Source organism: Nilaparvata lugens, chromosome X, assembly GCF_014356525.2.
Source record: "Nilaparvata lugens isolate BPH chromosome X, ASM1435652v1, whole genome shotgun sequence".
Taxonomy (NCBI): domain Eukaryota; kingdom Metazoa; phylum Arthropoda; class Insecta; order Hemiptera; family Delphacidae; genus Nilaparvata; species Nilaparvata lugens.
Window position 1 is genome coordinate 51,965,531 of NC_052518.1, and position 23,632 is coordinate 51,989,162.

The window sequence follows — 23,632 nt, forward strand, 5'->3', positions numbered from 1 at the left end:
AGCTCCACAACGATGCCAATTATGTTTTTGACGATGTAGAAATATAATTAATTAAGGTAAAGAATTGGCAATGCAATTCTATCTTTATCCACGCCATTATAACGTGGACCTCACTATATCACTGTAAACGGAACTGCTCTAACAAATTCATTATTAGCGCATGCGTATACTTCTTTATGCTATATAGAGGAGCATTTCTAAAGCAAGTCGCGCGTTCTATATCGGCGAACCCCTGCAACAATTTTGAAACGAAGCTAGCGCTACTTGTTCGAGACTCACAAAGCACAAAGTACTCTATTGTGGAGGTCGAATGTCTATGCTGGAGCCCCAGATCACCCCCTCTCATGAACTGTTTCTGTCATTCGGTTCGTGTTGCGCTTGCGTGGTCGATTGAACTCTGCTGAAAGATGTGTCGTCCGTGGACGATTTTGTGTTGAGATGTATCATTGTTTATTTTTTGCTACTTGTATTTGTTACCACATAGAGTTATAGTCTCTTACCGCGAAGTGTTGTGAATTATTAGTAATTTTGGCAGTTCTTGTCTTTTATGAGCTTAATAAGGTTCCCTGTTAATCTCATCAGTGAAAAAATGGCGGTCATTAAGAAAAACCATGGTGACCAAGACACGTAAGAGTGTTTACAGTATATTTGTTGATAATGATGTTCTCGACTCCAAACGCTGAATCACTAAATTATGATTTTGAAAAGGAAGAAAATGCTGTTAAATGGAAAGGAGTGTTCGTTAACTCCTTGCGCAAGGTAAGCTTTGTTATGTGCTCGAATTCTCTGTTATTAGCGGTGATTCATATCGCTTGAATCTAGGTTATATTTGATAATATTATTTAAGTCAAATTTTCTGTGGTAAACGTTTACTTGTAGGTTTATTTTAATAGCTATGACATGTTCTTTCGTAGAACTCTCCTTTATTATTGGTGAATGTCTGGTGATTCATCTTTTCTAACATTTCGAAAATGCACCATTATAGTTGATTGGTACGGTACCGTACGCTAGGCTACATTGTCAGTCTTATCAATATTTTGGGATGAAAAGCCAGTAAAAATTAATTAATTTTGGCTGTCCTATCTATGAATAACCAACAATGAAAGTTTGAGTCATGATTTCTCAATCGAAGCACTGGTTAAATATGAAATGACCTGTTTTTCCTCATCGTAATTTTGAACTCGCCCTATTAATACAATCACTGTAGGTTACAAATTTACAAGTTTGTAGGGGAAAATTAGGTTGATGTTCTATTAAATTGTTTAATTTACTCATCTATAGAATTAAAGTTTTATTATACTGTGGAATTTGGATAATGGAACAGTGAAATAGGATAATAACAATTTTGTCAACTTGTTGCATAGCACACCTATTTATATTGGCATCGACTTTACCGACATTTCCCAAATTTAATTGGAATCAATCAATACCCTCACCGGCGTCATGATTACTAGATTACGTCTTATTACTTAGAAATTAATTTAATGACTGCGCTCTCAAACTTCCTAGTACAATCTGAATTAATCACAGTCCGGTGATTGCAATTATTAGTTATATTGAACGCTTTGTCATGAATCATTTTAATTAAGAGACATTATTATACTACATTCCTAGATTACAATTTCTATCTATATATATTTATAAGCGAAATGGCATAATATATAACTATCTGTATATTATCCTTGGAAACTATGAAAATAATTATAACTATAAAATAGTAAAAATGAAGTAGTAAAAATGCAATATTGAACCCCCTTATCCATCCCTATCAAACACGAAACATGAATAATTCCTTTATTTGGAATTTTTACAACCAAGATTAGTTGAAGTAATAGCAGCAGATTTAATAGTCATTACGTTACATCATATGTCACATTCTCATAGAAATATACCCGCCTACATAAAGCGAATAGAAACCCTTAGCCTTAACATATACAAACAATATTTTAATTTATTTGAAACCGGCATGGATGCCGCTGATCAGCTCATCTACTCCTCTTACCGATTTTAATAATAAGTATATATTTATCACACGTTTTCTTTGCCGGTAGTGCCATTTTATAAGTTAGAATATTTATTTTATCAATCTGTAGCAAATAAATGAATTTGAATTCTGTTATTAGTCCAGGCAATGAATGCTCAAAAAAGGGTATAGAGGGAAATATTTGGAAGACAATTTTTGACCCCACAGTTCTGTTAAGGATAGTAAGGAGGTAATCATATCAAAAGTCCTTACCCCTACCACCTGTGCTAAGTGGGTGGGGGTGGTTTAAAGGTACCATTTTTTGGTTTCTGGCATAAAACTCGAAAACTATGTATCCTAAGGACTTGACTGTCATATAACAAATTAAAGCTTACATAATTTCCTACAATATTCATTACACAACTTTCTTCATATCTCCTCTGGTTTTCGAGATATCGGCTCTTGAAAGTGTGACATTTTTTAAAAAGACACGTTTGTGACGAATTTTTTTCTATTTTTGCTCTTATAACTTTTTGAAAATCGTTGGGAAAAATCCTTGTTGATTATGAGCTTATGAGCATTGAATTCTCTTCAATTTGATATATAGGCCTACTTTCACACTTTTACGAATTTCCCTACACCTTTTGCAGCAGCTTTAGTGTTGAGTGTGAAATCTCCATTTTTGCAACAATAGACCAATTGACAAAGGAATTTGGAGGGAGTGTTTTAAACAAAATTTTTGACTTTGCAGCTTTGATGAGACTAGTTAGGAGGAGAACACATCAAAAGTCCCTATTCTTAACTCATGTGCTAAGGGGATGAGGGTGGTTTAAAAGTTGCATTTTACAGCGTTTTACTTCCACGCTCATATCTTGAGAAAAATGCGTTCAACCGACATAACTAACTATTCAAAAATAAAGCTTGATAAATTCTCTACACTTATGCTCAACGAAATTTTTTGATATTCCCGGCAGTTCCCGAGATATTCGCTCTTGAAGGTGTGTAATTGTTAAGTCCTCACCCCTACTCCCTGTGCTAAGTGGGTGGGGGTGGTTTAAAGGTACCTTTTTTTGGTTTCTGGCATAAAACTCGAAAACGATGTATCCTAAGGACTTGAAGGTTATTATGCAATGTTTTCCTTTTTAAGGGCGTATAACTCTCCAACAATGCATCATAAAAACTTATGCTTATCGTAGGTTCGTAGAGCATTGAATCCTCTTTGAAATGATTTTTTATTTTTTCAATGCTTATGTAATCCAGTTTCATAATTTGACTTTCATTCGATAAAAGTTGGATAAAGTCAATCACATAACTTACGTCCAACTGATTTTCTATTCAGCACCCTAAAGGATATGCACGTTTTGGATTTGGTATGGAAGTTTCTACTAATTGACCAAATAATAGCCTAATCATGAAAAAGGACTATCAAAATGGCACGAAACTACGAGAGGATTACTATTGTGACTTTAATGTTTGCAGCTGTGATTTTAATAGGTTCCTTGTTGATAACAATTCCATTTTCAATAAGTTTTTTTATTTCTCAATCTCAATGTTAGCTCACGAGGCAACATTTGAATAGATGGTTATTAGAAATTGGCAGGTATGCTGCAGAGCAACTGATTTAATCCGTCTATACATTCAGAACTTGATTTCATAATGAATTTACCATTTCTAATGAGTAGCCTACTATAGCCTTCACCTAGCTACTATTTATATATGACTGTATATACCATTCTCTATGGAATTTCATTATGTACTATTTATATTCTTTGATTCGCTAAAAGATGTTAATAAATTCATTTATAATAATTTTAAGTACAAAACATGAAAAAATAATCCTAATCAACTTGAAAGAACTCACTCACACTCACAGTCTTTGTGGAGACACTATAGTCATTTACTTTGACTAATTGTCACAGAATATGAAAAAAAGGAACTTAGTTCACAAGATTGGCAAGAGTCGGAGGTGTTGGGACCAGGTCACTCAGGTTTTCTTCTAAATACTCGTTCAGACTAGCTCATTTCAATCAGTCACCGAGCAGTCTGCAGGCAAACGATTGAACAGCTTCATTGCCAATGCCGGGAAACAGTATTTCACTTTAGAAAATCAACAGTACGGTCTCTTGATATTGCCTCTTCCCCTGGTATTGTGAGCATGATTTTATCCTTTTAGTGTAACGTACTCGTGATGGGTTTTCACGTGTAGGAGGGATGTCAGAATATACTGCCGATAAACGGTGTGTAGGCCCCAAACGACGGAAAATTGCTCTACAGTGAGCGTTGAAATCACTATACGTGATTGATCTCAGAGCTCTCTTCTGCAGCAGTAGGTTGTCCTTCACGTGAAGGAACAAGATTGAATTCTCGAATGGTAATAAAATAACAACATTCAAATGTTTCATTATGCCGGACGCAGTTCAGTGTCTTCAAAGAAGTCTGCACTTTCTAAATTTATTAAAATCCAGTTAGACCTTCAGACGCTCACCAAGGACGAATTTTAAGAATTTCCCAAGAATACTACCTATATGTGCGTTTTCTAAGCATTTTCAAGAACTAATAAGCAGAAAATAATTGAATTCGGCACAAAGGTTCAGTTGAGGTAGGCTAAAGTAATGGTGAGTTGAAAAATGTTTGAGCTACTCCCAAAACTACACCAGAAATCGTTGTCTTTATAGTTTTTCTATTCTTTGCTTTTCCATTGTGTTTTTGCAGAATTCTCAAGAACGACTGATTTAAAACGTTTCAACTTAATACACAGGTATATAATAGGTATCTTAAGACATCATTATTCAAAGGATTTTGAAATAATACTCAATTTGTAAAATGATTCATCTATTTATACATTTTGTCTTTGACCATGTTATAATATAAACATTACAACATCACAATCAATCCCATAACAGGGGTCTCTTCGCAATGCATTTTTTTCAAACCACTATACTATCTGTGAACATTATGCAACGACTTGAACACAGTTTCTGATGCTGGCAGCAGGTTTAAGTTTGTCAAAATTTCCCTAAATCAAGTTTTTAGTAAATAGTTTGAATTAGAGTGATGAACTTTTCAGCGTTTTCTTCCAACTGTTGTTTGGTCCACAATTGAATATGAAGGTCTATTTCATTGTCTAAATAGATTTGAAGACTTCTCCAATCTGTAGTATTATTGACGAGTGTAGGTTTAGATTGCCTTTGAATTAATCTTTCACCGATTTTGAGCATTACAGAGGAGTGATCTCAGCTTAATTCGAAATTCTCTTCAATGTGGATAAAATTACTCTTTTAAATATGAAAACGTCAAGGAGATCTGGAATTTTATTTGTGTCTGTAGGCCAATAAGTTGGACTCATCGAAGAATGATAAGTGCATCCTGATTCATTTCTAGCATCTCTTAATTCTTTTCATTTTGTGGATGATAACCGTGAACCCGAATCTACATGCTTAGCATTAAAATCTCCACCTAAAATGAATCTATCACCCATATGCTCTAATATTGTTTTGTAATGCATTTTTTTTTCAAATTGTATCTAGGTGTACAGTAGATTGCTCCAACCTTAAGATTTTGTGCGAGTGTTTCAATTCCTATTACTGTGATCTGAGTTTCCTGTAACTGTAAGGCGGGATGCACACCGGAGAAATGCGTTTCGTGAAAAAAGTTTCAGGAAACGTGAAGCGAAAGTTGCTCGCAATCGACTGATAAGATTAAGCAGGGAACGTTTCTTTTGTATGCATGCGCGAGTGAAACGGATTGCATGATACAAGTTTCATGAAAGAGGGCTTCACGAAATGCGTTTCTCCTGTGTACATCCCGCCTAAGTTGCATTCTTCGTAATGATTTATGTTGTTGTCCTTGATTATTATTGCACTGCCCCCATGAGCATAGAATATTTTGAAATATTCTATAGCCTTTTGTTTAAAAAAATGAATCAGTTGTTGAATAAGTTTCAGACACTAAGCATATATATTTTTTTCATTTCATTCATATACCTAATTTATTTGTCTCTAAAAATATTTCTAATTCAAGTTTTCTATTTCTAATGCCGTTAGCATTCCAAGTTACTATTTTCAATTCTCTTGACTCCATCTACTTGTTTGAAGTATGGTTAGTACAGGTGAAGCAGTTTCTAAAATATCGAGCGTTTTTTGAGAAACTATCCAACTATTATCATTATCTATTTCTACATTGAAGAAATGTTCGAACCATCCATAATAGTAATTCTGTGAACTGTAGACCTCACGCTCAGTAAGTTGCATTGACCTGTTAAGTTTTCTCAAAAATTAATAAATAATTAATAAATTTAAAATGTCTAGAAAAAATCCTAAATAAACATAGAGCTTTTTGTTTTATCGTACCGTGACGTGTCGTCCCGGAATATGAGTGTGAGCGCTGTTATCAGGTCTGGCTGCAACTGTTTACAACGTTGATGGAAAGATACATTTTCAAGATGTTCGATGTTTTTGAACGGGTAGTATTATGGTCAACTGTCTACTAACGTTAATGGAAAGATACATTTCCAAGATGTTCGATGTTTTTGAACGGGTAGTATTATAGTCCACTAGACAGCTGATTTATGATGAATAATTCTATAGTCTGATTTTTACTCTAATATTGGCGTATGAAGGAGGCTCCTTTTTCCTCTTATATTATCCTTGAAATGCAAAATTTCCAAAAACCTTGTATATACGTCGACGCGCAATTTAAAAAGGATCATACCTGTCAAATTTCATGAAAATCTATTACCGCGTTTCGCCGTAAATGCGCAACATTTAAACATTAAGAGAAATGCCAAACCGTCGACTTGAATCTTAGGCCCGGTGCACACTTGCGTCATTTCTAGTCGCGGATTTACGACCAGAGCGACAACTAGGTCACTGGCGTTCTAAAAGTTGTTAGAAGTATATGGGTTCCGGACGGAGCGGTGCACATTACAGAGTCGCACGCCCGCTCAAGCTTTGCCGACGCTCTGCTGACGCATGCCAGCCGCCACTTTCTTTACGTCACGACGGGCAAGCCGCGTTTCATTCTCTACTTCGAAAACCTACAACTCGTAAAAATGATGATAGAGAAATTGTTATTTCAGATTCGGATTCAGCGCCTCCAAATTAGTCAAATGGCTTCGCGGCTATCAAAAATAATCAAAATTGAAGAAGTTCTGGCTCTATTGGATATTAAGACATCCTATGTATACAGTTCTCAATATTCTTCGAATGTTTTTTCAAAGTTTCATCAAAAAACTGTCCTATGCTTCGGAGCTAATCTTAATACAATAACATACTTTGTTGTTGCATCGAGGTGAAAGTATAATAGTTCAGCAATAATTTTACTAATATTAAATTCTAAGAACTATTATTCAATAATAATAGTAGAGGTCTGAGTAGTCTCCCATGATTTTTTATGTTCTCATTGTTAGTTGACTTCATTCATACTTTGTATTTCTGTTTCCTCTGATTATTATTATGAAATATAGGAGCTTCGATCTAATTGGAACAATAGATCTTTTGAAATTATATATATACGGTGAATACCAACCTACGAATGTCAGCTAGTCGGCTAAATTGATGTTTGGGTTGAAATCCAACAATAATAATGCATACAATGGTAATGCATACTTCATTCAAAATAAGTTTATTTTCAGTCAGTTTGTCACAATTGAGTCATAGTTGTGCTTGTGCTTTAGCATGTGCTAAATTTGTGTCAGTACTGTACAGTATTCTTGTACTACAAGAATATAATACTTTTTTGGTTGTTAAATCAATTTATTAGATAAGTCCACTGCTCTATAATCTTTCTAAGTTTAAGAGGAAGAACTAAAGGAGGAAGGCTCTTTTCATCCAGATCATACATAACCTTTGGGCAACATAAACATTCTTTCAAGATTTTTGAAGAGAAATAGTACAGGCTCAGCCTTGGTTTTCCTCCAATGTCATAAGTATTATTTATAATTAGGTGGACTTTCTACCTAACAACACATAATACTAAAATATTCTTATTTCTCTTTCTCTAGTATTCTTCTTTCTCTTTCTCTATTCTTTCTCTTTCTCTAGTATCAGTAGTGTAGTATAAAAATACTAAAGGAGGAAGAACCCCTATCCCAATCGATCCGAGAAAAAGGACTTGGCTCTCAAAACCGGATTCACCTATGTTCAGGTAATATTGTAGTGATAATGAAATATTTGAGATTCACTACTTCAAATTTAAGTGAAATACAGTTAGACATAGTTTTTGAATATTGTAAGGAATTTGGAATAGGCTTATTTGTAAAATTCTGATTGAATATTATTAGTAAAAACTGGTTAGAATATTAATACTGGTTAGAGGGATAATGTTAAGAAATTTACAAAATTCCCCAGTTAGCTACCTATTTAACAACTATTCTATTATTTAACACAAAGCATATACAGAAGAATTTCTCATCCACAAACATAGTGCCTCAATTTGTGCTTGGCATTAGTGGAGACAGAGCTCCTAGAATTGTATCTGAAATTTCTAAAATCGTATTCTAAATAGGATTTTAATGTAGATACTGAAGTTTTAATAAGTGCAGTCCAGAAGCATCCTGTGGTTTGGGACACCTCTTCAGAAACGTACCACGACTGTTTCAGGACAGTGAAGTGAATATATATTATAATGAGACAAATAACCTGCACATATTCAATATGGATTATAGTTTGCTATGTTGTCAGCTCAATGTTTTCAGTTTTTAGGTTTTTGTTGTCAACAGTCAGCACTATTCCAGAGCTATCCAACACAATAGTCTAGCTCTTTGAAGTAGCGATCTTCGACATCAAATTAACGAAAATAAATGGATATGCAACACAGAATTCAAAGTAATTTTTATGATTGTTCTGCCGGTTCTTGGAATTGTTGGTGGTCTTTCATCTCATGCTATATTTTGGAGGCAAATAGAATACTTCTTATATAAATGCTGTGTATATAAAGTTAATTTACTGTATATATGCTGTAAATTAATAAATATAGATTTGAAATAGTACCTTTTTTCAAACAAACAATAACGTTCTTTGAATGATTATAGAACAATTGAAAATTTAAAGCACTGTACATTTCGGGACTTTTTCTATCCCGTCTACAGGTACAAATTCGAAATAAAAAAAATTAGTATTGATTGATTCAAGATTATTGAAACAATGTTCATTGATTTGTTGATTATAAAAACATAACATAAAGTTTTTAATGTTATAATGTTCATATTATAATTTTCAATAAGTCAACACTGATGTTCATTTATTTTGAATTTTCACCTGGAAATGGGAGTAAGTCCTGGAATTTATAGTGTTTTCAATTGATTTTAATGGTTCTATAATGTTAGATGTTTATTGTATTTGAAAAAAGTAAAAGGTCATTTTGAAAAAGCTGTACTATTTGCTCTTCATTTGTATTATCTCTATATTAGTTATTAACCAATTAATTTATTTATTATTTATTACTGCCAATGAAAATTAATCCCTCAATAATTGTGATTTTTATAATAATTGCTCTGACATCCGGTATTACAAAAAAACTTTGAAAATTCGATATCAGAACTTTTATATCACGATTAATGACCAAGTTGCCCAAGCCAAGAGAATTGCTGAGTACTAATTGACGTCGCTCGACAGTGAGACGCTATCGATACGCACAAGTGTGCACTGAACTGAAATTGGCTGCCGGCAGAGAGTCGCTCCACTCGTAAAAACGCAACTGGCTAGCGTCGCAAATGTGCATCGAGCCGTAGACCTCACTTCGCTCGGTCAACTATTTGGCCTGGCTCTTTGGGTCTGATCGTCACAGGTATTCGTTTTTGTGACATGAGAATATGACACGTTTTTAACAATTCCCTTATTTGTGTTTACTTTAGTTTGCGAATGTTGGAACTTATTCTCATTCAGATTATCCCTTCTTTTTTGTAGTTCTTTGGCAACTAGACAACCCCGATAGTTTGCAGGGTGGGCTGCACCACAATTGTAGCACTTGGGCGCGAAGTAGTCCTAGCCTTGGTGCACTCTATAGTCAACTGTTTGCCATCACATTTGGCACATATGGCTTCATGTTGACAATACCTTTGAGTATGTCCTTACTGCTGACATCTTTTGCACTGAGGTATAATGTGATTGGTTCGGAGGACTTCACTTTTTACTCGCTTGTAGCATATGTACTGTATTTTGTATACTTTTTCAACCTGTTCTGAACTCTCAAACGTAAGAATGAATAGAAGAAGTCGGATTACATTATCTTTACCGTCTACTTTATTCTTTTTTATCTTATCAACTACATCAATGATTTTGAACCCCCGATCCCTGAGATCATGTTTTATTCCTTCTGGATAACAAGAAGGATGGAGATCTCATAACATGACTCTGATAGGCATTGCTTGTTTATTTTCATACGTGTGCCAATCTAACTCCTTAGTATTCATTAGCTTAGTGAGTTCTCTGTAATCTTGATCGATTTCAACAGTCTCATAACACAAGATATAGAAACATTCTTATCACGAACGTGGCTAGGAAGGCAACATATCAACGACACTACAAGCACCAAAACTCCACAATCTACTTCCTGCACACATCAAGATAATAGAAAACTCAAGAAAATTTAAAAGTGCCATTAAAAAATGGTTCACAACAACTGGAAGACATATAGAAAACATAGTTTCGAACAATATGTGAGCTCACTTACTCAATGTATTTGCACCCCCACTCTAAATGTATTACTGATACACCTGCTCTAGTACATGGGTTTCCCATAGTTGAGTAGGTTAATTAAAAAAAAATCATTACTTTTGTGCAACGGTGTAAAACTTAATTGGACGAACCTCCTCAAATCAAATCAAATTTTATTTTCCATTTTCAAGAAAAAAAATACAATTGAATAATAACATACTATTATGCAATATTGTATACAAAATTATTGTATTCCTGATTAGGAATACCTTGAGATTTTTCTTGCCGAGGTTCAAATGTAGTAGAAAGGGAAAATAAACATTTTTTGATATCTAAACAATGCAACGATGTATTCTGGAGTAGCAGAGTAACGAGAATTCACATACAAATTTCTTATTGATCAACATAATGTTTCCTACACACTTGACTGGAATATCCAGAAAATGAAATCATTGAAAGTGGATTGGAGTGGATCGAGGACTATCGCTGATATAGAAAACAATATCTGAGGAATCGTGGACACAAAACACTATCACCAATTCCAAATCCTTGCCGAGATCCGTGTCAAGAGGCAAGCTGTAGGGATCAATTGTTGAGCCTTCTATACAAAGTAACATCAGCACAGTCGGATATCCCTCGATTCCAACGATCTGGCGTCTTCGCTCCTTCAAACAAAATCAAGCCCTTTCTGAGCAACTGCTACATAAGAAATACAGAGTCTCGACCTTCCTCAACATAACTAAGCGAAGTACCTTCAGCCTGATCTTTGTCAAGCTTCTTATATCGAACTTCCTCAACAGAAGTTCAAGAGTTCCTTTTCAACATGAACTCTGACAAGCTGATCATTGTTTATCATTACACATTTAATTGATTATTACTTTCAACTTTATCCTGATGTATAAAGAATTGCTAAACAAATGACATCCACTCAGGCTGTTATATTGAGTCTCTTTGCAAATCAATTGAATGTTTCTATATAATTATGTATGTTTTATTTGTGCTCTATTTTGAAAAAAAATTAATTGTACCAATAGAAACCAAAAAATATATTTTACCTAGTATGTTGCTTTGAAGTTTCCTTCTCATATTTTTTCCTTGATTTATCATAATAATCTATTGAGAAACAAGTGTCATTTCCTCCATACTACTTGCAAAACTTGAAACGTAGATTTAAAATTTAGACCTCACTACGCTCGGTCAATAATAGTTAGGTTAATAAAATAATCATAATCATCTATAATAATTAATAAAGGTTTCCATCTTCATAGTGATCGGAAATCATCCGTGACTAGGTGAAACATTTCCGAGTTGACAAAAATACAAGACATTTCCAGAATATCCTTATTTTTCAAAATAGACATTTCACATCTACGCTAGTATTTCTAAAAATCGTCCAAATAGTCATCTGAATTTTCTCTGTTAAATAATTGTTCTCGAAGGATATTGCCAGTTTATTTGATGATTTTCTTGGGCCTTTGAGTACTTTTATTTTCAGATTATAGAACAAAAGTAAGTCTCTGAAGGATGATTAAAAAGTTCAAATTCGTGTATTCCTGTCAAGATAAATCAACTGTAGAATAGCTCGTCACTCGAACACCCGAAATCGACTCTGTAAAACTGAAAAATTAACGTCTATCTGAAATTACAGTTAGAAACTGTTGCAATATGACTAAAAGATGATTCCTCCTCTTTTTCACAATAATTAGTCTTTTAAATCCGCCCTCCAACACGAATCATGGTTTGGGTGGAAACGTATTAGACGACTACCCTCGTTTATTCTATTCGTTCTTCATGCCTGCATATTTCTCTGGACTTACCGGTCATGTATTTTATTTTACCGAGACATATTGGAAACACACAGTCGAATAATGCCTATATGGTATTTAGCCTAATTCATTGATAGCGTAATTGCAAACATTACAAACATCACCAAATACACCCTCCATCACAAATCCTTCAAGCTCTAAAACTGCACCACCTATTTCTCAGAATTGAAAACCTCAAATCTGTCTCCAAGGATCTGTTCCATGTTGTCTCTTCCAATCCCTCCACCAAACTCCTTTTTCAAAATCTACCTATTTTCTAGCAACTTCTGTCCCGTCTTCTACATAGGTGAAACAACCACTGCCATAACCTCTAATTCAACATCAACAATTACAGATTTTCCTTCAAAAATAATACTTCCTTACCCATCCCATGGATCTTTGAGCATAAGAATTTGGACCTATGCTCCAAAGTCTGAGGACCCCCACTACTCACTCTGTCTGAACGGTCAAATTTTAAGGCTGTGCAAAGGCTAAAAATAAACTTTCTTCTGGTGATATTTTTTAAAGTTTTTCGATTTGTATATCAAGCTATTAAAATGAATAAGTTTTCTCAGGAAAACATTTTTTCTCCAATCATTACTTTTTGAGATATGAGCGCCCAAAGTTTAAATTTTTGGGACACAACATTTTAAATTCGGTAAGAGACAAATCCATGAGATTTAGAGGATTCATGGTATTTTTGATCTAGTAAAACAAAAATAGCAATTTTTGAGAAAGTTATCCAATTTACCAAAAATAACTTTTAGTTGAGTTATTTTTGGTAAATATAATAACTTTTTCAAAAATCTATATTTTCAAGAAATTTTTATTTTACTAGATCAACAATATTATGAAAAATTTTTTCTCCGATCATTAGTTTTTGAGATATGAGCGCCCAAAGTTTAAATTTTTGGGACACAACATTTTAAATTCGGTAAGAGACAAATCCATGAGATTTAGAGGATTCATGGTATTTTTGATCTAGTAAAACAAAAATATCAATTTTTGAGAAAGTTATCCAATTTACCAAAAATAACTTTTAGTTGAGTTATTTTTGGTAAATTGAATAACTTTTTCAAAAATCTATATTTTCAAGAAATTTTTATTTTACTAGATCAACAATATTATGAAAAATCTATCCTTTGAATCTTACGGATTTATCTCTTACAGAATTTGAAATGTTCTGTCCCAAAAATTTAAACTTTAGGCGCTCATATCTCAAAAAGAGATGGATCAGAAAAAAATGATTTCTTTAGAAAACTTTTTCATTTTGATAGCTTGATGATATACAAATCGAAAAACTTTAAAAAACATCACCAGTAGAAAGTTTTTTTTAGCCTTTGCACAGCATTTGCACTGTCTAGCAACAACACACAACACTCTGCTTGCAATTGAGAAATCTAGCACAGATTACCGAAATATTACAAATGTGAGTATCTTATTATTAGTGTCTAAAAATGTAAATGCTCTTGATCTATAATTCGTGTCAACTCAAAAATGACTTCATTATGTGCTGCATTTACTTTTGAATTTTGTGAAATTCATCAAAGTGAATTTTAATTGTGAAATTTCAAGTGAAAGAAAATACATTGAAGAATGAATTGAATTTAGCTGGTGGAAGATTTTTTCTAAATTTGTTGAATTTTCACATTTCTTTTCTTTAAATGAAGATTGTTTTCCACAATTCCTCACTCCTCCTTCAAAAAGCTTATTGAAAAGTATCTTCAATCTAGCTAAGCTTCAACCAACCACAAAAGATTGTCTTCAGCATCTTATGAGAGCCAATTTGTAAGTTTAAAGTTGGTTGGAAAATATAAGACTCTACTACAGAATTGGGTTGGAAAATAAAAAAAAAACACTATGCAGCGTGGAATAAATAGAAAGTCTTTGAAACCAATAATGTAGATTAATCAGTTTGAGCTCAATGAGATCCTCCAATAATTAAGCTCATGTAAACGAGAATGTGGTAAGTATTGTGGTGTAGAAGACCAGTTATGGTTTGTACAGTGTAATGAAACATTTTGTATAGCTTCGTTACTGGCTTTAAAAATTGTAAAATTTCCACTCGACGCTCGGTAGTAGGCGACTTGAGGAGATAGTGTTATCTCCGCGGCCTTGACCAGCTGCATCCCTCAAGCGCTTGAGCTGCGTTCCCCCAATACTCCTGCCCCGCTCCTGCCAGCACGCTTCCCCTCACTCATTCAAGGGTCGGCCGGCCGGCGGCCAGCATCCCTCCGTCACCTTTACGGCTCGATGCACATTTGCGACACTAGCCAGTAGCGTTTTCAACAGTGGAGCGACTCTCTGTTGTCAGCCAATTTCAGTTCAGTGCACACTTGTGCTTATCGACAGCGTCTCACTGTCGAGCAACGTCAATTTGTACTCAGCAATTTCCGCGGCTTGGGCAACTTGGCCATTAATCGTGATAGTAAAGTTCTGATTTCGAAGTTTTATGTGATGCCGGATGTCAGCAATTATTCACAAAAAATTACAATTATTGAAGGGATCAACTATTCATCGGCAGTAATAAATAAATCAATTGCTTGATAACTCGAATATAGAGATAAAACAAATGAAGAGGAAATAGTACAGAATTTTTAAAAAGACCTTTTACTTCTTTTTAAAATACAATAAACATCAAAATTATAAAATCATTTGAAAGCACTTACTCCCATCTCCAGGTGAAAATTCAAAATGAATAAACATCAGTGTTGACTTAGTATTCAAAACATTAAAAATTAAAAACCTTATATTATGTTTTTATAATCAACAAATTGATAGACATTGTTTTAATAATATTGAAATAGTCAATACTGATTCAAATACATTTTATTTTGTCATAAAATAATACAGATTAATAAAATAAATAAGTTACATAATGGCACTACCAGCATACAACTTGTGCGCCGGCAGTGAGTTCGAACAACTAGGTACTGCAAACAAGTCAAAAGAAAGAAAATAGAGCTTATTCAAACCACTAAAATAACTGAAATTACGAAGACTAGGTCACATCTCAATCTTTACAAACGACAAGACAAAGTAACAAAATTACAAGCAAATGATGAATCCAAAAAGACAACTACAAGGAAGATATGACATCTTATATTATGATGTTTATTTATTTCGAATTTGTACCTGAAGACGGGACAGAAAAAAGTCCCGAAATGTACAGTGCTTTAAATGATCAATTAGTCCAGGCGCTGGCTTACATTGAGCATACATGAGAGAGGCAGAGAATTTGACTTCGGATTATTGTTTAGGGGTCTTTAGTGTATATGAAACTCGATGTCGTCACGTCCCAGGGTGGTCGACAGCTTGTGGGGGAGGGGGGTAAGTTGTAAAAAACGCGCGCTTATAAAATCGCCTGTCCTGCCGTTACTATTCATAGTACAGCTTCTAATTTTTTCTCAATATTATGTACACATAACTGGCTTTCAATGTGGACCTCTACATTTTTGCGATAAACCACATAGTTTTTCCGTAAAAAAATAGAATATCTCGAAAAATGTATTTTTTTATTATGGACTTTTGTTATTTCTCGGATATTCAAGTCATTAGCCGACTTAGAGGAAAAAGCTCCCAATAAACGTTGTAGGCCGTCTCTTCCTGAATCCAATGATATATATATATATATATATATATATATATATATATATATATATATATATATATATATATATATATAGTTTGGGAGTTTCGATCATAGATGCGGCGGTGGGAGGGGGATAAGTAGCACTGTTACGCTGCGGCGCGGTCCTCCCCCATGATTAATGCGCGTTATGGCCTGTCTATCCCATCGCTCCTACTAGTCTATGCATGCAAATTATGTATTTCAGGAACGCTATCTTATGTATTTTCGGTCGCTGAACACGATTTTTCAACTCTCAAGCCTTAATAATTGATAATTCTCATCATAATATACAAATTATAGTCAAAATCACAAACTTCATCTCATTATCATTATTTATGATTACATTGTAATGATAAACCATCTTGTTAGGAATCCTATATGTGTTTCTCAGTCGATAAAAAACTGATATTCCATTAAGGCCGGTCTCACACTGGGACCGACTTCGTACGACTTTTGGTCGTGCGTAATCGTGCGACTACGCATGAACAGTAGAAATATAATGAGCGCTCTCACACTGCAACCGACTTAGTCGTGCGTCTGCGTGCGTTTGGATCCGACCTGCGACTCGATCCCGTCTAGCTGGGATTTTCAATCGACTTGGTACGACCTTTTATAGAATTGAGTATCTTGTACAGTGTTCCAAAAGGAGTGTTTGCAGAGTTTGTGTGTATTGTTTTATTCAATATGGATACGGAAAGTTTGATTATGTTGATCCAAGAAAGGGAAAGCCTCTGGAATCAAAAGAGTGAATACTATCATTCAAGAGATGTCCAACGGCGCCTATGGAACGAAGTTGCCCAAGAATCAAAGATCAAAGGTAAATGTAATAAATAATTTAGGCTAAATGCTTTAAATTAGTTTTATTATTATATCTGTGTTTACATAAATGCATTCCTTAGATACATATGAATAGCAAGTTGTAAGTATCGACCTATTATGATATGCTAGGAAACAAGGTTAAGCTAGCAAACTATATGTATATAATGTTCGAGATTTATAAGGGATTGTTTACAAAAAAGTCTTGAATTGTTCTCGAATATCATATGCTCGTTTAGCAGCTCGGTTTTCACCCAGAGTACTTGCTCGAGTTGAAGTGGGTATGTTGTGGTTATAGTGATTGGTTGTAGGTAAGTTTAAAGGTACGCGCTCTCTTTCAATAACGATGTTGTGAAGGAGACAAATACATTTGATTATAACATCAGTTCGTTCGGGCTCAACTTCAATGACTTTGGTTAACAGTCTCCATTTGCTGGTTATAATGCCAAATGCACACTCAACGACCTGTCTAGCTAATGATAAACGTTCATTGTAAACTAATTGTTCACGTCCTGCATTTTTGTAAGGGTAAGGGCGCATTAGGAAGGTCTTTAATGGGTATGCCTCGTCCCCTATGATTACATGAGGTAGGAACACTTCAGTATCAGGTAATTTTCGCTCTGAAGCAACATTGAGGGAACCATTTTGTAGCATTCTTGATAAATTTGAATTCGAAAATACTCCTCCATCGCTTTCTTTACCGTACGCTCCAACTTCTATGGCAATAAATCTGTAGTCTGGACCAACAAGAGCTTGCAGAACAATAGAAAAGAATTGCTTGTAATTATAATGTAAGCTGCCTGAGTGTCGAGGGGCTTTGATACGAATATGCTTCCCGTCGATGGAACCCATACAATTGGGGAACTTCCATCGCCTCCAAAACTCTTCTGAAATGCTGATGGATTCTTCATTTGACGGGAAATTCATGTGTTTTTCCACTAGTTTTTCCCAAATAGTCCTGCACGTTTCGTGGACAATGCGACCAATAGTATTGTTAGCGATTCGGAACGAATAGCCAATCGTTTTGAAAGACGATCCAGTGGCCAAATACTTGAAAAAAAAACTATATGATTTTTCTAATCTTAAAATATACAATGTGATGAAATAAAATTCCTCTACTCATTGTTTGCGTATATAGTGAGCGTGTTGTTTTGATGCTCGGGCTGTTCATAAACACCTGTCCTTGTACCATACATTCATAATACAACACAACAGACACGCCGCATATTGTTTTCATAACATTCCTCCTTATCCGACCAATCTGCTAATCCGAACAATGTTCGGTCCCAATTAGTTCGGATTAACCGCACTCCACTGTCATATGTCAACAAAGTTTTTGGAACCTTTCATATAGGTCTACGTGTAAAATTTTGAAACTAGACATTTTGAAACCGCACATTTTTCTGTTTCAGTTGAAGAAGTTAAGAAGAAATGGAGAGGTATACGAGACATTTTTAGGAGGGAATTTAAAAGAGCTAATGCGCATAAATCTGGTGACCCAGGAGAAGAGTATATCCCTAAATGGCCGTATTACAAAATCATGTTGATTCTAAAAGATACAATTACTTCAAGAGACTTGACAGGTAGCGTTCCATCTGAGGTTGATGAACGTGATGAGCCAGAGCCCGACGTTTTAAGCGAGTTTCCCCCAGAAAATGATATTGCGACCTCACCACAAATTTCGTCACCATCAACACAAACAAAAATACCCTCCCGGACTGTCTTCAAGTCACCACCGAAGAAAGCATCCAAACGGCCCAAGGAGACATCTACTATTGACGACAAACTTCTCAAAATTGAAGAAGAAAAGCTAAAACTTTTTAAAGGGAATATGGCTGATAGCGAAATGCAGTTTTTGATGAGTCTGCACCCTTTTCTAAAACGGGTACCCCCTGCTCGTCAGCTGGCAGTACGTGCAAGTATTATTCGAGTGATTGATGATGAAAACACTCAACAGTATTCCCCGAGCCCTTCCTTCCACTCATCTAGTGCTGATGAATGTCGAAGTCATTCCTCATCTTCAAGTATGAATTACATGCTCCTACAAAACGCTACATCATCTAATCAACAGGGGCTTCAAACGTATTTTGAAGATTTCGATCCTACAAAAGTTCATCTCTAAAGATTAAAAATAGCCCAATAAGTGGACCTGTTTGGTTTATTGTTTAAAAAAATATTTACATATCTCTGAGTTAAAAAATGAGTCAAATGGAAAATGTGCAGTAGAGTTTAGTACCCTAAAACACATTTATATAACTTTTTATGATCAGACATTATTAATTTTTTTATGTTCAGGAAGATTTATAGACACATAAGAGTTATTTTTAATTTTTGGACATTTTTGACCATTTTCAGTTTATAATAGCCTTAATACGTAGAGTCCAATTTATTAACTACCAAAATGTAAACATAGTTAAAATAATAGTGAAAAATACAAGTAAACACAGTAGAAATGTTGTTTTATTGACTACTTACCTCAGTGTAACAGCCAAACGCTCTTCCGGTGATATCACTTTGCGAAAGTTGCTGTGTTTTGTCAGCCCTGTATTAACTTGTTCCAGAATATAGTTGAATGTGTCCAAACTCATACGGAAGTAGTCAAAGAATTTTTCCGGATGATTTTTCAAATCACTCATTAAATGGTGAAACTCTCCGTTCTCTTCTCTCTTCACAAATATCTCATTAACCCATTCCGTTCTTCGTTGACGTCTTTTTCTTCTTCTCCTTGTCAACAAACTATTACTCTCTAACAAGTAAAACAACCCATCCATACTTTAAATTATATATTTAAAGTCTAAAATTTCTAAATAGTGCCCAAAGCTTACTGTATACGAGGAGCAACTACGACGGAAAGTATGCTACAATGTGAGAGCTCAGGTCGTGCGACTTAAGTCGCACGACTACGCACGACCAAAAAGTCGTACGAAATCGGTTCCAGTGTGAGACCAGCCTAAGAGATAATAATTATTCGATTTAGTTCAATGATCACTTTGGAATTGCGAAAGTCAAGTAATGGAGTAAGTTAAACAAATAATATAGGCTACCCCATATAGAGCACCGTGTAACAGGAGCAAAATATTTTCTTAATATTAATTTACAGTTGAAGCACAAATAATGCCAATTACCCCCTGCTGTGATATGACTGAATATTTGATTACAAAGGAAATACAACTCTAAAGCTGCGTTTACACCAAAGTTATTAACGAGATGTTAATAACTCAATCTTTATAGATTCTATAAGATTGAACATAACTTATCATACACATGATGGACATATGTGTTTGCCAAGTTCCGTTAAATCTAATAGAATCTATAAAAATTAAGTTATTAACATTTTGTTAATAACTTTGGTGTAAACGCAGCTTTATCAACTGATTTCTGTAACTTATATCTACGCGAATAGATACTTTTCATCTGGCTGAGTTTGACTGATTGTCTTGGGGTGGTACTTGAATGAAAGTGGAATGGGAGATATCTTTGTTGAATTTGAAATATTTGGAGAGAATACTGTCGGAAATCTATTGAAGGGAAATCAGTATAATTAAGGTGTGAGAGCAAGCAATCAATTCAATGAAACAACTACAAGGACTCATGAACGGTTCAAATATGAGAGATTGTCAAAGTATATTTGAAAGAAGTTAGGAGCTATTTGTGGAGTTTTTTAAAATAACAATGTAAAATCAATGACTACTTGAAATTTATGACTGATTAATGTAACATAGTTTAAATGATCTTAAATTGTATTCATGCTCATAAGGAAGGACTCTGGTATTGCACATAGAAACTGTACGAGAAAAGATCCCATACTTTTTTCATTCAATCACACAAACTATGTTATGGAGTCTGTGTTGTATCTAGAAAATATGAAAAAAAATACCCATAGAAGTAGAAAATAATTTCCAATTAGGAAACATTAACTCTATACAGTCAATACATTGACTCTCTGTCAAATGAAACCTTGAAAATTTTATAAATGTGACAACCGATCATGCTTTGGAGCAAACCCTCATTCGATCATCCAAAACTGAGTGATTGGAATAGCTAGTTCTTCAAAGGCTTTCCTAAAATGGCTGCTACTATATAAATAAATCTTCCATCAAAGATATTCTGTTCAAGTATGTTGACATCATTATGGATATCATTATGGAAATTGTGAAGAAAGTCATCGAATGAAGTAAAACAAGAATAATGAGAGATGATAATGATTTCCAGAAGCATAACCTTCTCAAGAGAACATTACATTTTTCTTCAAGGCTCTGATGGACAACAGAATCTGCATAATGTTATCAATGGTCTGGAAGCAAGTGAAGAAGTGTGTGATTCTCTTTTGAACGTATAGAAAGAAATAGTTATTCGGTCTCCAACGATTTTTATCTGAACATAGTTGTGGCAAATTGTAAAAGTGTATTCTCACCTATAAAAAGAAACAGAGTTCTTTCATTCTCCACGATGCAAACAGAAATCCTAGTCTTATTCAATTCTAGAACAGAAAGATCATTCTGATCTCTGTATTTTTACTAGGTAGCTGTTTAAAGATAATTCAGCATTGAAGTTTTAGTGCAGCATGCATTTCTACAATAACCGCAATCTCTGTCAACATCTGATGGATATTTGAAAAAAAATTCTTAATCTCACTTGGCCCATGAAATTGTAAGTGAAACTAGATGTGGATTTGACTAAATCCCTAAATATCGTTGACAAATTCGCATAATGATGACATGGCTCTCCTGAATTCAACTCCTACTTCACTTTTCAAAACTTCAATACGCTGCAAGATTATGGAAACTTTGTGATGAGAAGAGTTATGAAAATTCTCAATAAAGATGGAGTGATACAGGTGGACATAGCTTTTCATGTCTATGGTTTAAAATCAAACAAAGGTAGTGAACATATTAGAAGCAGCAGAGTAAAAGAATCACTCCAATAATATACTCTCCAAACCATCGAGACTTGATTCCTAAATCTGTGGCAGAGATTTATTAATGTGACATGCAAGAATCTATGAAGGAATAATCCATACGTTAGCTACGTGCAGGAATACATACATTCATTCATTCATTTGTGGATAAAATTACAAGTCATATAAATATGTTTGGGAAAGAATAACGGGCATGGCCCGAAACTATTCGAATCCCAAATTTTGATACTGAATAACTTGTTACCATTTCAAAACAGTCTGAATGGGAATACCATGATGGATGAATCAATCAAAAGTTAGTGAAATATCATTATAATAATACTGTTAGAAATAATATGAATGAATATTTAAATTTTCATTTAATTTTGATTTGACACATATCTATTATTATATTGGATATAATTTCTCAAAAGTTCACGACAAACTGGAGATTCACGAAAGATTAACATTTTCATACTAAACATAATCATTATGATAATGAATGAATGATGAATTCCATTTCCACCATGAAGAACTAAGAAATTCCACAAATATTTCTTGGAAATTAACTGACCACTATATCAAGTAAGCGTGGCACAGTGTGCAATTAATAATATAATTTAGCCTGCAGCGCATCACAATAAATTAATTTGAGATAAAAACAATAGAACATAAAAACATATAAATATTATCATTATTCTATCATAATATATTTCTTGAAACCCAAGTTTCGTTTATTTCAAACAGTCATTTCTTAGTTTCCTTGCAGAATGAGATGAAGTTTGAAATTTTGACCATAATTAGTATATTATGATGAGAATTATCAATTATTGAGACTTGAGAGTTGAAAAATCGTGTTCAGCGACCGAAAATAGATAAGATAGCGTTCCTGAAATACATAATTTGCATGCATAGACTAGTAGTAGCGATGCGATAGACAGGCCATTACGCGCATTAATCATGGGGGAGGACCGCGCCGCAGCATAACAGTGCTACTTATCCCCCTCCCACCGCCGCATCTATGATCGTAACCCCCAAACTATATATATATATATCCGAACCAGGAACCTCTTTTTGTCACGTCTTTTCCCCTTGAGGCAAGATCGCTGCTTTCACATGGTGATTCTACGTCTCTACGGTCACCACTTTTTCTCAAAAACTATCTTTCTTGAAAATGAAGATAGAAAGATTCTGATTTCGGATTTGGATTCAGCGACCCAAAATTCTTTAAAGCCTAAGTCCCGTTTTCGAAAATATCCAAAAACAAGGAAGTTATGACTGTTTTTAATAAAGCTTTCTATTATCATATAATTATACGGTAAAAACGAACAGGTACTGTACTATACAGTACATATGTACTGTAGCTATTATAATACAACTAACACTGTATTCGTGTAGGAAATTTGGTGGGATATTTTTCTTGATTTCTGAAAATACCCAAAAATAAGGGAGTAAGATAACTTTGAAAAACCAACGTTTTCCTGCCGATTGACAAAACAGATTAAAAATATTATTATTATTATATTATTCATTTTATTTATCATTATATTAGATTATTATTCATATTATGTCTTGAACTAAAAACGTGTAACAGATATCCAGATCACTATTCAAGCAATCAAGCTTTTCATAAATTTATTTGTCTCTTCGTGGCAGTAGTTTTGCGCCCAACGTTTACACTTAAACATTTCTGTGATAATCATTAAATTATGATAGAACACATTATCGTATTGATCTTCTAAATCCAGTTACATGCACATCGATTTCCGTAAAATTGATTTTTACCGTTCCTATGAACTCTACCAGGTTCAGCGCAATTTGTTAAATATCATTATGTTTGATTCAACAGAATTCAAAAGAACGGCA

The 23,632-nt window shown here is 34.2% G+C and overlaps 2 protein-coding genes across 4 annotated transcripts in view; both read left to right on the forward strand.

Moving 5' to 3' along the window:
- The first annotated feature begins 344 nt into the window (after positions 1-344).
- LOC111056735 (protein son of sevenless) overlaps positions 345-23,632 on the forward strand; it is a 482,488-nt gene continuing 459,200 nt past the window's right edge. For 2 of the 3 annotated variants that reach the window (XM_039443299.1, XM_039443301.1), the window contains exon 1: positions 345-759. In XM_039443299.1, the coding sequence (XP_039299233.1) occupies positions 658-759 (102 nt within the window). In that variant the 5' untranslated portion in view covers positions 345-657. The remainder of the gene's footprint in view (positions 760-23,632) is intronic. The other variant, XM_039443300.1, reaches the window with a different exon arrangement.
- On the forward strand, positions 16,353-19,881 carry LOC111057401. The gene is made up of 2 exons (XM_039443308.1): positions 16,353-16,870; positions 18,282-19,881. Exons 1-2 carry the CDS (start codon positions 16,738-16,740, stop codon positions 18,989-18,991), a joined length of 843 nt encoding a protein of 280 aa, XP_039299242.1. The 5' UTR covers positions 16,353-16,737; the 3' UTR covers positions 18,992-19,881.